Raw genomic sequence first — 16,786 nt, forward strand, 5'->3', positions numbered from 1 at the left:
TATATGCTTGGCTGTAGCTGGTTCTGTGTTTTTAGTCCAATTAGGGATGGATTTTTGGTCCCTGGGTTTTTTGTGGTTCCTTTTCTCAGGCTGGAAGAGTGGGTTAGGAAAAGACCAAAAGAAAAAAAAAAGGCGGGGGGGAAGCAAAGCCGCTTCGGAGCTGGAGCTGTTCTCCCTCTGGCTCAGGAAATTCCAATGTTAATGAAGCTGACTGGGGAGGGTGGGTGAGGGATCAGAGAGATAGGAGAGTAGCACCTCGGAATATAGCCAGAGTTGCTTGTCTTGCTTGGAATGACTATTATATCTGAGATTCCCACGGGGCATGTCGCCTATGTGTGTTGGCTGTGTGGAGATTGCCCCTGGGGGTCTGGCCCGCTGAAGCCACGGTCAGATCCTCCGCTGCCAGTCCAAATCCTAGCGTCAAGGATCCCCTGCTGGGACGCTGTACTCCCGGCTCCAAAATCAGTCGCTGCCTCCCGGGGATTTCTCGTCCTGCCAGCCTCGTCGCCGCATCGTCCCCCGTGGACCAGCTGGGCCCCCTCCTGGGGTTAGTTCAGGGGAGTAGGGTAACGCCCCATGCTTGCATCGTGACAGCGCCCAGTCCAATACCCAGCACCAGGGATCCCCAGCTGGGACGCAGCATTTCCGGCTCCAAAACCAGTCACTGCCTTCCAGGGAGTTCTCCCACCAGCCGTGTCGCCACGCCGCCCACGCAGACCGGCTGGGCCCCCTCCCGGGTTCAGTTCAGGGGGGGTAGGGCTGCGCCCCTTGTTTGCGCCGTCACAAGATTTATGAGATCAGCTCCCCTGGGCCCAGATGCCTGGCGCCAAGGTTACCTGACTGGGAAAACAGTCGCTGCCTCCTCATATTTGTTCGTTTTCCGTCTCTAAATCTGTGTTTGTTGTTCAGGGTTCATAGATTGTTATGTATGTGATCGATTCACTTGTTTTTCCGAGTCTTTGTTGCAAGAGGGATCCGGGGTAGCGTCTACCTAGTCCACCATCTTGGCCTCGCCCCCATTCTTCTTTTTCTTCTTCATCATTTTCATCCTAAAAATACTTTATGGAGTGCTTCCAAGTTGAAAAGTTTGTACTAAGCACATGAAATGAATGATTTCTTTGCATACCTACAGACTCCTATTAGGTAATATTCATTGTACCTATGACAAAATAAGGATGAACCATCCCCAATATCATGCATGGAGATGGTGGAAATAATAAAATTAATGATCTTCTAAATCATTTATTCACATCACTCCTCTTTCAAAATTAATAATAAATAATTGACAAATAAGTAAAAAAAATTAAAACATTTTGAGAAGTTCATCGTTGTTAAACAGACTTCCAATAAAAATCACTTTTTATATTAAGGTAATCATAGCTAGTTAACTTAGATTTATATTGAATTGTTCATTATTCTCAGAATTAGAAACAAAAAGTTTAGAGTAATTTTATTAATAATTCTTGTCAGAATATTGTATTAGTTTTCTATTTCTGCTGTAATAAATTGCCACACACTTAGTGACTAAAACACAAATTTATTATTTGACATTTCTGGAGATCAAGTTTCCAAAATTGGTCTCAATGGGCAAAAATCAAGGTGTAAGTGCAGCTAGGTTCTTTCTGGAGGCTCTAGGGGAGAGTCCATTTCCTTGCCTTTCCAACTTCTAGAGGCTGCGTTCCTGCCTGGGCTTATGGCCTCTTTCTCCACTTTCAAAACCAGCATCATAGCATTTTCAAATCTTTCTCTGACACTGATTCTTCTGCCTTTCTCTTTCACTTTAAAGGACCCTTGTGAGTATTACATTGGATCCAACTGGATAATTCAAAATAATCTTATTTTAATGTCACGTTGATCACCATCCTTAATACCATTTACAACTTTAATTCTCTCTTGCTACTTAAAATATTCAGCTTCAGGGAATTAATATATGGACATCTTTAAGGGGGCCTTTATTCTACCTACTATAATGATAATATAATTATTTTGAATGTTGGAAGAATGTCTTGCTCGTCATTGCACTTCCATATCGTAATATTGGGCCTAGTACATTGTACATTAATAACAAATTGTTGAGTGTTGTTGAAAATTTCTTATGAATTAAAAGCGCGTCTTATAGTTGACCTTTATTTGTATATTACATGATTTGTATAACTAAATTAGGCTTCTCACAATATTTTACCAAGATTTTGTTAATAGAATTTATACGTCCGGGAAATAAATAATTCCCTTTTAAAAGTGTTGGTGACACAAATGTTTATGGAACTGGAATAAATAAATGAACCACTAAGGTTTTTTAAAGAGTTAGTGACAAATGTGAATCTTACTATAATGAAAAGAAAGTGATTTGTGGGAACCATTAACAAATTGTTTCCTACTCATATTTTTTGTTAAAATAAAAAGTTAAAGTTTTACAAAATGAATTAAAAAATTACAGATAAAAATTTAAAAATGAAAAGTGTACCAAAAAACCAAACTAAACCTACTGCCGTTGAGTTGATTCCAAGTCATAGCAACCCTATGGGACAGAGGAGAACACCCCCATAGAGCTTCAATGAGTGCCTGGCAGATTCAAACTGCTTACCTCTCGGTTAGGAGCCATAGCACTTAACCACTATACCACCAGGGTTTTGGAAAAGTGTACAAAATTAAATTATTCATAAGGAATAATTCTGATAGAAAAAAGTGAAACTGAATAGGTTTTTTGAAATTGAGATTTATATATAAAATAAGATAAAAAATTAAACAAGTACAGTAGCTTCTCTGATTTTTCTGAGTTTGAAAATTACAGTATATTAATGGGAACCTTAAACATTTGCAGTTTTCGTGTTATTTAGTAGTGGTAAGAAGTATCTAAAATTCACTCACTTATATATGAGGTTTAGACTTACATTTGGTATATTGTTGCAGGTAAATTCAGTGGCATTCTGACATGGTGCTGATGAAGACACATTGACATTTGTTTCACAGTTTTGATCCAGAAATTCCTCTGGGAAATGACAAAAGTAAGCAGAACTGTTATTTTGGCAGCTCCCCCCTTTCCACCAAGACTGAGAAATAAAAGATTCCATTGACTCCTCACAAAACGGACCTTAATCATAAAAAAGAAAATAAAAATATAAACATATAAATAGCAAAATTCAGTAAAGAAAATGGCTCTAGAGTTTACTGATTTTTTAAAATAGTGTTAAAAAAAAGTGTTATGGAGGTATAATTTATATAGCATGGAATTTACCCATTGCAAGTCTACAATTAAATAACTTTTGTAAATGTATGTTGCTGTTGTGTGTGGACAAGTCAATTCTGACTCAGCCACCCTTATATATTGCTCTAGATTATGGAATGTTAGAAATAGCAGGGATACAGTCCAGATCAAAGCCTTTGCGTTCTGACATACATCCTATTATTTCTCTCTCTTCCTGCTATGGCTACATAGAAACTACATGTTCCAGTTGGTATACCTATAAGATTACAGCCAACAGGATTCGTAGGTCACTGCTTAGAAAAGAGACACTAGACTTCAAACGGTCTTTTTGTGAACAAGGCCCACATTAAATTTTGAGGTGTATTTCTTAATTCAGCATAACCCAGCAAAATATTTTATCAAAATTGAAGTGCTTATAACATGTGAAATTGTCTTAAAGAATGATGGCAGTGAGGAAGTGTTATGAGAGCCTGAAAAGATGGTGACCCACATTATAATGTATACCTGCTGTAACTTGAGAGAAGTTCTGAAGTATATTTATTCTACATATACAGCAGAAGAGGTTGGAAAATATAAATTTAGTAGAATGATTTGATACATACTTTGGACATGTTATGAGGAGAGACCAGTTCCTGGAGAAGGGCATTATGCTTTGTAAAGTAGGGGGTCACTAAAAAGAGGAAGATACTGGTAAATTTCAGGTCTTGCAAAGCTGTAAAAGTTAGCTACTTTTAGATCTCATATTTTAAGAGATGGAATAAAAAAACCATTATTAAACATTTTGATCAAAGATTCTATAGAAGAATTCTGATCAAAAGGAGAAAAATGCAGAATAGAATTTCAAACTCTCATGGACTCCAGACTTTCTGAAACCCTGAAAGTGTAGTGGTTAAGAGCTCAGCTGCTAACTAAAAGGTCAGCAGTTCGAATCCACCAGCAGCTCCTTGGAAACTCTGTGGAGCCATGGAGGCTGCATGAACCCCCATAAATATTGCCCTGAGGTAATCTTCAAACCTTAAGCCAAAAATATCCCCTGATGTCTTCTTAAAACCAAAGAATAGTTTAACTTAAACTACTAAAGAATGTCTGCCTTGATCATAATGCTCTTTTAAGATTTATCTACATGGGATTAAAGTAACAACAGCAACTGAAAAGATTAGATAGGAACAGTAGAAGATAATGAGTTTATGGTAATGGGGAAAACAACTCAGAAAAGGAGGGTGAGAATAGATGCACAACTTGAAGAATGTAATCCATGTCGCTGAATTGTACGTGTAGAAAATGTTGAATTGGTGTATGTTTTGTTGTGTATATTCTCAGTCAAAAACAATAAAATAAAATAAATTATGATAAATAAAAAAATATATATGTAACAAAATCCAAGAGTCTCAAGGCAAAGATCACATTAATGAAGTGCACTAAATAAACCTTTCAATTGGAAAAAAAAAAATATATATATATATATATATTCTTTTTTTAGGTGCTGTTGAGTTAGTTCTTACTCATAGTGACCCTACATGACAGAGTAGAACTGCCCCATAGGGTTTCCCAGGAGTGGCTGGTGGATTTGAACTGCCAACCTTTTGGTTAGCAGCCAAGCTCTTAACCACTATACCACCAGGGCTTCATGATATATATATATATATATATCACAGCACATAGGCTTTCCTACATGTCATCAGCATCTCTTGTACTTAGACTGGGCCATGTCACTAGCTTTAGCCAATGGGCTGTGAGCAAAATTTGTGTAACTTCCAGGCCAAAGTAAGTTTTGGTATGGCTCATAACTCTCTAGATCTCTTCTCTTTCTGTTCTTGTGACTTAGAACATTATTATCCATATAGCTTTGCTACTAGAGTCAAGAAATTTGGATTGGGAAAGAATTCACCTGTAGAGCCATCTAATGCTCAGCAGGCTTTGATTTTTTTTTTTTTTTTGAGGCAGTAATAAAACAGATGTACATGCATTCAGCATTGATATTTGCAGATATATGTGTAACATAGTATCCCTAATATGAGCAAGCACCACAAACATATAAAATTTAAGGATTCTAGAACTATTAAGAGAGGATAATCTGATAAAAGTGGACTTTCTAAAGTTGATCAGTATAGGGGCTAGTATTAGAAATAAAAAGGAAGTGCGAATATTTCTGGGCATGGATTGGTGAAGCCTGGAATATATGCTTTCTGTTTCTATTTCTTAATTTTAATACAGTGTTTGGATAAATCACCATGTAAAATCAACCTCATCTTATCAAAACACAGGACATTAAAAAAAAAAAAAAAAAAAAACTATTCATGGCAAAAGGAATCCTTGGAGAATAAATGCAAAGATAGGTAATACAGCTTTCCATTTTAGACTTAGAACACTAAAGCACATTTCCTGTAAGCTGAAGATGAATTTGAATAGAATGATAGATTCTGTTTTGTTATGTTTTATATGGGCAGCCATACAAAGCAGCAATAAATCATGCAAAGACCTCAGGGAAGCATAACATAACATCTGTAAGAAACACAGCCTATTTCGTAGGAATAATTAAGCTACGTTAATTTAAAAATAATATTATAGCTTAAATAGTTCAAGAAATGCTATCATAGAGAAAGTAAAATAAAGTTAGAAACAATTGTTCAGATTCTTCACTGTCCTTAAAAAAAAAGTCTTAAGCAAAATTATAAAACCTAACAATTTATTATCAGTGAGAAAATAGTAAACATAAAATGCAAATTTTCAGAGTGATTATTTTATACAATTAACCTGTGATATTCTCTGATTTGGAAATGCTTTTATCTTGACTGATTTCATATGAGCAACTAATTCTTCATGGTGATTTTTGTTCATATATGTATGCTTTTTCCTAATTTTTTTTTTTTTAAGAAATGAAATGTTACTATATTTTGTATTTATTCAGTATTAAAAATGTTATTTCTCTGTTCTGAAAGGTCATTACATTTTTGGAAGGAATGTCAGAGTAACACTGAGGGAGAAAGATATCAATTGTCTGATATTGGTTGTTCAGTCCTGTCAGTCTATTAGTGTACATAATACCTATGTTATCTTTTTATCCTTTTAATTTATATATTAAAAAATACAGATAATTTTCATAGTCAATGAGGAAATTATTAAACAAAGAAATGATCCATTTGATTGGAATTAAAATTAGAATTGTTCTACAAGGAATACAACTTTTCATCAGTATATTACTCACTGTAAATGGCTATACACCTATAATGAGTTGAAGAAAGTGTTGTGTCACAACTAATTCCAAAAGGCCTAGGGAAAGAAAAAAAATGTAGTGGACCTTCTTTGTGAGGAAAAAGCAGGGAAATTGAGACACTAAGTCACTTTTGGGTATCTAGGTCACTTGCCTCAAATCTTTAGTAAAATTTGAAAAAGAATGTAGGTGTGGTATGATTGGATTTCTTAAGCCAACCTGGTAAGACAGTTTGGTCAGACAAAGATGAACCAAAACGCAAGTAAGTATGCAAGTGCAGTGAAAGGAATTCATAGGGATCCTTAGGAAAGGTTTTAGATTTTCCCAGAGATTATACAAATAAGGCTTCAAGTAAGGTTTCTAAATTTCTGAGATACAGGGTAACTTCATCGTATGTATGACTTGCACATTAATGAGTTGTGTGTACACAACCACTGTGTTGAGGAATTCTTTTGCCTAAAATATTTATTTTCAATGATATGGAGTTTGGAACATTATCTGATGATGTTTGCAAAGCTGCTTTGTCTCCATTGAGTTAATAAGTGATTGTCGAAATAATGTGATATAACAAAACACCAGTAATTATATACTAATATAGGAAATTTGGAAAAACCCTGGTGGCCTAGTGGTTAAGTGCTACAGCTGCTAACCAAAAGGTCAGCAGTTTGAATGTGCCAGGTGCTCCTTGGAAACTCTATGGGGCAGTTCTACTCTGCCCTATAGGGTCGCTATGAGTTGGAATCGACTTGACAACAGTGGGTTTGTTTTGTTTGTTTTTTTTTTATAGAAAATTTCTGATAGCCTAGTACAAAACATTGTAACAAAGACTGAACGTAAGTAATAAAAAGAAACTTTCAAAAATACCGTAGCTTCCAAATGACTAATATAGCTCTTTACCAGAGTTTTTAAAACACAATATATAAAAGAAAAAAAACAGGAGGCGGGGCCAAAATGGTGGAATAGTCAGATGCTTCATGTGGTCCCTTTTACAACAAAGACCTGAAAAAACAAATGAATCAATTATATATGACAATCTGGGAGCCCAGAACACCAAAGTTGAGAAGTTGGACTGAGCAGCAGGGGGAGTGAGAGACAGTTCAGAAGCAGTGAGGATTTGCCAGACCTGACCTGGGTGTTACTCTGCAGGGTGGATCAGCTGGTGTGTGCAGGCTGAGACAAGCAGTAGTGCTCAAGATGAGTTTCCAACATCAGGAGAAGTCAAGAGGCAAAGAATCTGCACAAGCTTTTGGAGCCAGGAAGAAGTGCCGCTGGATTTGTGAAAGTTAAGTACAAGGCTCTAACCTGTTGCGGATGATCAAAATAACCCTTCCCCTCTGAGAAGTGCCTCTCTTCCCTTCACCAGCCCCTTCCGCACTCTGCTCTGGTCCTGGTCTGGCTTCAGCGATTACTGTGTCCCTGGGCCTGAATTGGGAGCCATTGCACATGCCCGAGCCAGTCTCTTGGCTTTGGAGAGGGAACAAATAAACAAATAACAAATAGGAAAAAATAATCTGCCAGCTTCTCTAAGCCAGGAGCTTAGGGCAGGTACCCCCTTTGCCTAGGCAAAGACATAAGGGGTCTATACACTTCATATGCCTTTCAGCCCTGCCTACACCTGTGTGGGCCCATTTCAAAAGTGTAGAAACTCATTGGCATAGCACAACAAGGTATATACCTAAAGCCTACTTTCAACTGCAACAACTAAGGGGGAGTGGCAGATTTGTGACATGTGACACCACCTTGCCCATTAAGCAGGGTCATCACCTACCCACATCAGGGGCCTAGGGACTAGTGACTTCATCCACTGTACCTAGTCACACACATGAGTCCAAGAATAAGTGGTGTTTCCACCCCTTACAGTCAACAGCATTGGTTGCCCAAAATTTGGCTACAAAACCCACCCACCTAAGCGTTCTAGGGAACAGGGACACACTTTACACCCAGGCACTCTGGGGCAGTTTTTAGCCCTCTACCTCGCTCAGCACATAATCTTCTATTGCAGCCATATCCTCGTGCCTACTCCAATCATCCCTATGTAGCACCGCCTGTCTAGGACTGTATGTGAGATTCTGTGCCACACACTCAGTGACTGATGACCTGGACACCTAAGCGGAATCTACGTAAGAAAAGTAAATGAACTCCTGGTTTCACATATCTGGTACAAGCTCTAAGCACCTGGTGACAGGACGTGAGAGATTCAAAGATGCCAGTAATCAACGTAGATCACATGAACAGTATATTTGGGCATATTGGAACAAAACAAGAAGCTAGGACACAATAGGCAAACATAAAATAAATAAATATGACTTATCAAGGGTTCGGAGACAACAGGCAATATCAAATCACATAAAGAGGCAGACCATGATGGCTTCAGCAAGCAACCAAAATAAAGAACCAAAAAGGCTCCTAGAGTAAGAAAAGGTCTTGGAATTACTGGAAGTAGAATTCTAAAGACTAATATATAGGACTTTTCAAGAAATGAGGAAGGAGATCAGGCAAAACACAGACCGAGCCAAAGAACACACAAAGAAATAGAGGAATTTAGGAAGGTTACACAAGAGCAAAATGACAAACTTAACAGGCTGCAAGAATATATAGAGAAAAATCAAATAGAAATCCAAAAGTTTAATAATAAAATTTCAGAATTATACAATTCAATAGATAGTTATAGGAATAGAATTAAGGCAATGGAAGTCAGAATTAGTGAGATTGAAGATAAAGCACTTGACACCAATTTATCTGAGGAAATATCAGAGAAAATTTTTTTTAAAAAATGAAAAAAAAAATCCTAAAAATTATTTGGGACTCTTATCAAGAGGACTAATCTACAAGTGATTGGAGTACCAGAACAGGTAGGGATAACAGAAAATACAGAGAAAAATTGTTTTAAAGATTTGTTGGCAGAAAACTTCCCTGATATCATGAAAGATGTGATGATATCTATCCAAGAAGCTAACCCAACCCCGCACAAGGTAGATACCGAAAAAAAAAAAAAAAAAGCCACTAAGACCATATTCTAATCAAATTTTCCAAAACCAAAGATAAAGAGAAAATTTTAAGAGTGGCTAGGGTTAAATGAAAAGTCACCTTCAAAGGAGAGTCAATAAAGGCTAAGTTCAGACTACCCAGCAGAAACCATGCAGGCAAGAAGGCAATGGGATGACATATACAAAGTCTCCAAGGAAAAAAAAAATGCCAGCCAAGAATTATATATCTAGCAAAACTGTCTCTCAAATACAATGCGAAAATTAAGAATTTCCAGATAAATAGAAGTTAAGGAGATTTGTAAAAACCAAAACAAAATTACAAGGAATAAAGTGGATCCTCTGGTTAGAGAATCAATAATATCAGATAACAACCCAAGATTAGAACACAGAACAGAAAAACTAAATATCAACCCAAATAGGAAAGTCACAAAAATAAAGTAAAGCCAAAACACTGAAAATAGGGCAACAGAGATGTCAATATCTAAAAGATGACAACATTAAAACAAAAAAAGGGACTAAATGATGTAGTCACAGAACTTTATGTGGAGAGGAAGTCAAGGCAATATCAAGAAATAAAAGACTGTTTTAAACTTAGAAAAATAAAGGTAAATTTTAAGATAACCACAAGGAAACTAACAATCCTACACATCAAAATAAAAAAGAAGAAAAACATAAAGACTCTGCAACTACAAAAACAACTACAATGAAAAAGGTGAAAAGAAAATACATAAAGAAAAACAACCCAGAATAGAAAATTAAGTGAAACAAAGAAACTCAACAACACACAGAAAAAAAAAAATTCCATCAAAATAACAGCAGTAAAATCCTACCTACCAATAATTAGACTAAATGTATACAGACTAAATGTACCACTAAAGAGATAGAGAGTGGCAGAATGGATTAAAAAAAAAAAAAATGATCTGTCTATGTGCTACCTACAAGAGACAGACTTTAAACTCAAAGACACAAACAATCTAAAACTCAAAGGATGGAAAGAAATATATCAAGCAAACGACCACCAAAAAAGATCAGGAGTGGCAATATTAATCTCTGACAAAATAGACTTTAAAGCAAAATCTACCACAAAGGATAAGGGAAGGACACTATAATGATTAAAGGGTCAATATACCAGGAGGGCATAACCAGAATAAATATTTATGCACCCAATGACAGGGTTCCAAAATACATAAAACAAACTCCAACAGATTTGAAAAAAGAAATACACAGCTCCACAATAGTAGGAGACTTCAACACACCAGTTTCAGTGAAGAACAAAACATCTAGAAAGAAGCTCAATAAAGACACAGAAGATCTAAATGCCACAATCAACAAACTTGATCTCATAGACATACATAGAACACTCCACTGAACAGCAGACAAGTATCCTTTCTTTTGCAATGCACATGGAATTTTCTCCAGAATAGACCACATGTTAGGCCACAAAGCAAGCCTTAATGGAATCAAAAACAGAAATATTGCAAAGAATCTTTTCTGACCATAAAGAAGCAGACATCAATAACTGAAAAAGCAAGGAAAAAAAAAATCAAATACATGGAAAGTGAACAACACCTTTCTCAAAAACTATTGGGTTATAGAAGAAATTAAGGATGGAATAAAGAAATTCATAGAATAAAATGAGAATGAAAACTCATCCTACCAGAACCTTTGGGACACAGCAAAAGTAGTGCTATGAAGTCAATTCATAGCAATAAATGCACACATTCAAAAAGAAGAAAGGGCCAAAATCAAATCATTTACACTACAACTTGAACAAATAGAAAGAGAGCAACAAAAAAACAAAAGCCTCAGGCACAAGAAGAAAGCAAATAAAAATTACAGCAGAATTAAATGAAATAGAAAAACAATTGAAAGAGTTAACAAGACCAAAACCTGGTTCTTTGAAAAGATCAACAAAATTGATAAACCATTGGCTAAAATGACAAAAGAAAAAGAGAGAGGAAACAAATAACCTCAATAAGAAACAAGATGAAGAATATCACAACAGAACAAAGAAATTAAAATAAATGCTCGTGGCAAGAATACTAAGTAAAATTGTATTCCAACAAATTTTAAAACCTAGAGAAAATGGATGAATTCCTAGAAACACACTACCTACCTAAACTAATACAAACTGAGGTAAAAAAACTAAATAAACCTAGACGAAAGAAGAGACTGAAGAGGTTAAAAAAACAAAACAAAACAAAACTCACAACAACAACAACAAAAAGCCCTGGCCTGATGACTTCACTGGATAATTCTACCAAACTTTCAGAGAAGAGTTAACACCAGTACTACTAAAAATATTTCAGTGTAGAATAGACAGATTTCTCCCAAACTCCTTTTATGAAGCCTGCATAACCCTGATACCAAAACCAGATAAAGACACCACAAAAAAAAAAAGAAAGTTATTGACAAATACCCCTTATGAACATAGACACAAAGTCTTCAATAAAATTCTAGCCAACAGAATTCAACAACATAAGAAAAAAAAAAAAAAAAAAATTCACTGTGACCAAGTGGGATTCATACCAGGTATGCAGGGATGATTCAACATTAGAGAAATAACCAATATAATTCAACACATAAATAAGACAAAAGATAAGAACCACATGATCATATTAATTGATACAGAAAATGCATTTGACAAAGTCCAACACCCATTCATGATAAAAACTCTTAGCAAAATAGGTATAAAAGGAAAATTCTCGACATAATAAAGGGCATTTATACAAAGTCAACAGCCAAAATCATCCTTAATGGAGAGAGTCTGAAAGCATTCCCCTTGAGAACAGGAACCAGACAAGGATGCCCTTTATCACCACTCTTATTTGACATTTTGCTGGAGGTCCTAGCCAGAGCAATTAGGCAAGAAAAAGAAATAAAGGGCATCCAATTTGGTAAGGAAGAAGTAAAAGTATCCCTATTTGCAGATGATATGATCCTACACACAGAAAACCCCAATGAATCCACAAGAAAACTACTGGAACTAATAGAAGATTTCAGCAAAATATCAGGATACAAGATAAGCATACAAAAATCAGCTGGATTCCTCTACAGTTAAAAGGAGAACATCAAAAAGGAAATCACCAAATCAATACCACTTACAATAGCCCCGAAGAAGATAAAATATTTAGGAATAAGTCTAACCAAAGACATTAAAGACCTGTACAAAGAAAACTACAAGATGCTACTGCAAGAAACCAAAGGAGGCCTACCACCCAAAAAGAGACCTAAATAAGTGGAAAAACATACCTTGTTCATGGATAGGAAAACTCAACATTGTGAAAATGTCAGTTCTACCCAAAGCAATCTACAGATACAATGCAATCTTTATCCAAATTCCAATAACATTTTTTAATGAGAAGGAGAAACAAATCACCAACTTCATATGGAAAGGGAAGAAAAAAAAAAAAAAAAACAGTGAAGAGACCCTGGATAAGTAAAGCATTACTGAAGAAGAAGAACAAAGTGGGAAGCCTCATCTTACCTGATTTTAGAACCTATTATACTACCATGGTAGTCAAATAGCCTGGTAATGGTACAATAGATAAACAGACCAATGAAACAGCACTGAGAATCCAGACATAAAGTCATCCACCCATGAGCAACTGGTATTTGACAAAGGCCCAAAGTCTGTTAAATGGGGGAAAGACAGTCTCTTTAACAAATGGTGCCGGCATAACTGGGTATCCATCTGTAAAAAAAATGAAACAAGACCCATACCTCATACCATGCACAAGAACTAACTCAAAATGAATCAAAGACCTCAATATAGAAAAAATAGGGACAACACTAGATGCTCCAATACGTGGCATAAACAGAATAAAATACATTACTAACAATACACAAACACCAGAAGTGAAACTAGATAACTGAGGGCTTCTAAAAATCAAATGCTTATGCTCATTAAAAGATTTCACCAAAAAGTAAAGAGATAACCTACAGACTGGGAAAAAATTATTGGCTATGACATATCTGATCAAAGTCTAATCTCTAAAATCTATGATATACTGCAAAACCTCAACAACAAAAAGATGAATAATCCAATTAAAAAATGGGCAAAGGATATAAACAGACACTTCACCAAAGAAGACATTCAGGCAGTTAACAGATAACATGATGAAATGCTCATAATCATTAGCATTAGAGAAATGCAAATCAAAACTACAATGAGATACCATCTCACCCCAACAAGGCTGGCACTAATCCAACAAACACAAAATAATAAATGTTGGATAGGTTGTGAAGAGACTTGAACACTTATGCATTGCTGGGGGGAATTTAAAATGGTACAACCACTTTTGGAAATTGGATTGGTGCTTCCTTAAAAATCTAGAAATGGAACTACCACACGATCCAGCAATTCCCTCCTTGGAATACATCCTAGAGGAATAAGAGCCATCACTAGAATAGACACATGTACACCCATGTTCATTGCAGGACTTTCACAATAGCAAGAAGATGGGAACAGCCTACATGCACATCAACAGAAGAATGGATAAAAAAATTATGGAACATGCACACAGTGGAATACTATGCAATGATAAAGAACAATGATGAATCGGCAAAACATCTCACAACATGGATGAATCTGGAGGATTTATGCTTAATGAAATTAGTCAGTCACAAAAGGACAAATATTGTATGAGACCACTATTACAAGAATTCAGGAAAAAAGTTTAAACACAGAAGAAACCATTCTTTGATGATTATGAGAGTGGGGAGGGAGGCAGAGGGGAATTCATTAACTAGTTAGTAGACAAGAGTCATCTTAGATAAAGGGATGGACAACACACACTACAGGGGAAGTCAGCACAACTGGAGTAAACTAAAAGGTAAGAAGTTTTCTGAACACAATCAAACACTTCAAGGGACAGGTAGCAGGGGCTGGGGTCTGGGAACTATGGTTTCAGGAGACATCTAGGTCAATTGTCATAACAATGTTTATTAAGGAGATGTTCTGCATTCCACTTTGGTGAGTGGCATCTGAGATCTTAAAAGTTTGTGAGAGCTAGCCATCTAAGATGTATCGATTGGTCCCAACCCACTTGGAGCAAAGGAGGATGAAGACTACCAAAGACACAAGGAAAATATTAGCCCAAGAGACAAAAGGGCCACATAACTCAGATACTCCATCATCCCGAGACCAGAAGAACTAGATGGTGCCCAGCTTCCACCAAAGACTACCCTGACAGGGATCCCAACAGAGTCCCGGATGGAGCAGGAGAAAAGTGTGGCACAGAGCTCAAATTCACGTAAAAAGACCAGACTTAATGATCTGACCAAGACTGGAGGAACCCTGGAAGCCGTGGCCCCCAGATGCTCTGTTAACTCAGAACAAATACACTTCCCAAAGACCACCCTTCAGACAAAGATTTGACTGGACCATAAAACATAAAACAGTATCAGTGAAGAGTGTGCTTCCAGTTCCAGTAGATACACTAGACAATATGCGCAGCTCCTGTCCGGAGGCAGGATGAGAAGGCAGAAAGGGACAAGAGCTGGTTGGTTGGACACAGAAACCCCAGGGTAGAAAGGGGGAGTGTGCCGTCACATTACAGGAATGCAACTAATGTCACATAACAGTATGTGTATAAATTTTTGTATGACAGATTAACTTAAAATAAAAAGGAAAAACAAACAAAACAAACTTTTCAGTAACAACATAATATTATAGCTGGAATTGTAGAAGGAGATCATGTATGTGGATAGAGGGAGTGAAAAGTCTTTTGCCTTGATTTAACTCATGTTGGAAGCCTTCATATTGACTTCACAGATTTTGGAACAAGAATTCTATTACAAGCATAAGTACACTAGTATACTTTTGCAGCAAGTAAGAGAAAATCCTGACTCAAACTCGCTTTCAAAAGGACGATTATTATCTCAGTTAAGGGAATGTTCAGGGACAGAAGTCTGAAGGGTATCAGTGCATTATAATCAGAGGTTTAATAATAACACTGAATAAGGTCATGTATTTGATCCCTGTGATCTACTCTCAGTTGTTGAAAGAAGTGGTCTCCGACAGGTTGCTTGCCAAGGCAAGGTGCAGAAGGCATTCATTCTAACAGGGGGAAAACTGAAATAACAATTTCTATTTCAATATAATTGTTTTGAGAAAACAGTAATTTCCTTTACTTGTATTTATTATCCAGACATTGAAGCTCTCATTTAGAGTGGGAACACCAGTGATGTATACAATTAAAATGAACTGTTTTTACTCCTTGGTGATTTTGTTCACTTCTTTCTCTTGAATCATATATTCTCTCTGATTCTTTTTTTGTTTTTCTGATTCATATCTTTAATGATATTTCCTTACTTTTTCAGTAGATCATAATCTTTTTGATTCTTGCCATTCCTAGAATTTTATTTACCTAGCCCTCATGCTTGAATGCACATTCAGCTATGTGTAGAATTAATTAAGATATCTGATTTTTTCTACTTAAAAATAATATTTTTTGCCACACTTATGAGGCATAGAAACTGTACTTTGATTCATTAATACAAGTAAATTCTCTATTTAGCAACCCTTACTATGTGTCAGGCAGCATTCTCCATCCTTAGGTTATACCAATGTCAAAACAGAGACTTTAACCTCATGGAGTTTAAATGGAAATGGAACATATGTAAAAGACAATAAAGTAAAACATATACAGAATGTTTAATATTTATAAATGCTGTAGGGAAAAATAAAGCAGTGATTCAGATGTAGGTGCAGAGTGTTTCAGGCACAGGTTGCCTTTAAGGCTGTGTCTGCATCCCAAGTAGCCACCACAGTACTGGGATAAATATTCTATCCAGTGGCACCAATCACTCCATGGGCGTTATGTCCATTTAGCCTGATTAAGTTGTATAAACGAGACATGTACACAGTGCTGACAATAGTGAAAGCTGTTTTAATTACTCACAGACAACAGACAACATACAAGAAATGTTCCATGATGAGCAGTAGTCCCTGATTCAAAAGCTGCCCAAGCAGAGGTAGAAAGCTCTTCCACACATGCCACCCACTTTTGCTCTGTGGGAGAGGACTAATAGAGGATCTACCTTCTGCAGCCTCCCCTAGGCCAAAAAAAAAAAAAAAATTTTTTTTTTTTTTTTCTTTTAGGCCAGGTAAGCTTAACTAGGTGGCCTGTGAGTTTCTGGTGCTTGTGCTACCACCTAGAACCATACTTGAGGGAAGAGATAACATCCCACCCCCATCCATTTTATACTGCAAAGCCTACTTGATCCATTACACACCTACATAACCAACCAAGGAGGGGATAGTCAGACATCTTGGCATCTAGCCTAGAATTGTATCTCTTTCACCCTGACGTTTAGACAAACCATTAGGCTTCAAGGGGAGTTGGTGGTAGTGGTTTTTTTTTTTTTTTTTTCTGAAGT

The 16,786-nt window shown here is 36.4% G+C and overlaps 1 protein-coding gene across 1 annotated transcript in view; it reads right to left on the minus strand.

Annotated features, from left to right (window-relative positions):
- The window catches only part of EYS (eyes shut homolog), a 180,646-nt gene that overhangs the window by 74,787 nt on the left and 89,073 nt on the right, over positions 1-16,786 (minus strand). Inside the window, exon 3 of the mRNA XM_023544596.2 lies at positions 2,892-3,091. Within this exon, the coding sequence (XP_023400364.2) occupies positions 2,892-3,091 (200 nt within the window). The remainder of the gene's footprint in view (positions 1-2,891; positions 3,092-16,786) is intronic.

The sequence above is a fragment of the Loxodonta africana genome, chromosome 1 (genome assembly GCF_030014295.1).
Source record: "Loxodonta africana isolate mLoxAfr1 chromosome 1, mLoxAfr1.hap2, whole genome shotgun sequence".
NCBI lineage: Eukaryota > Metazoa > Chordata > Mammalia > Proboscidea > Elephantidae > Loxodonta > Loxodonta africana.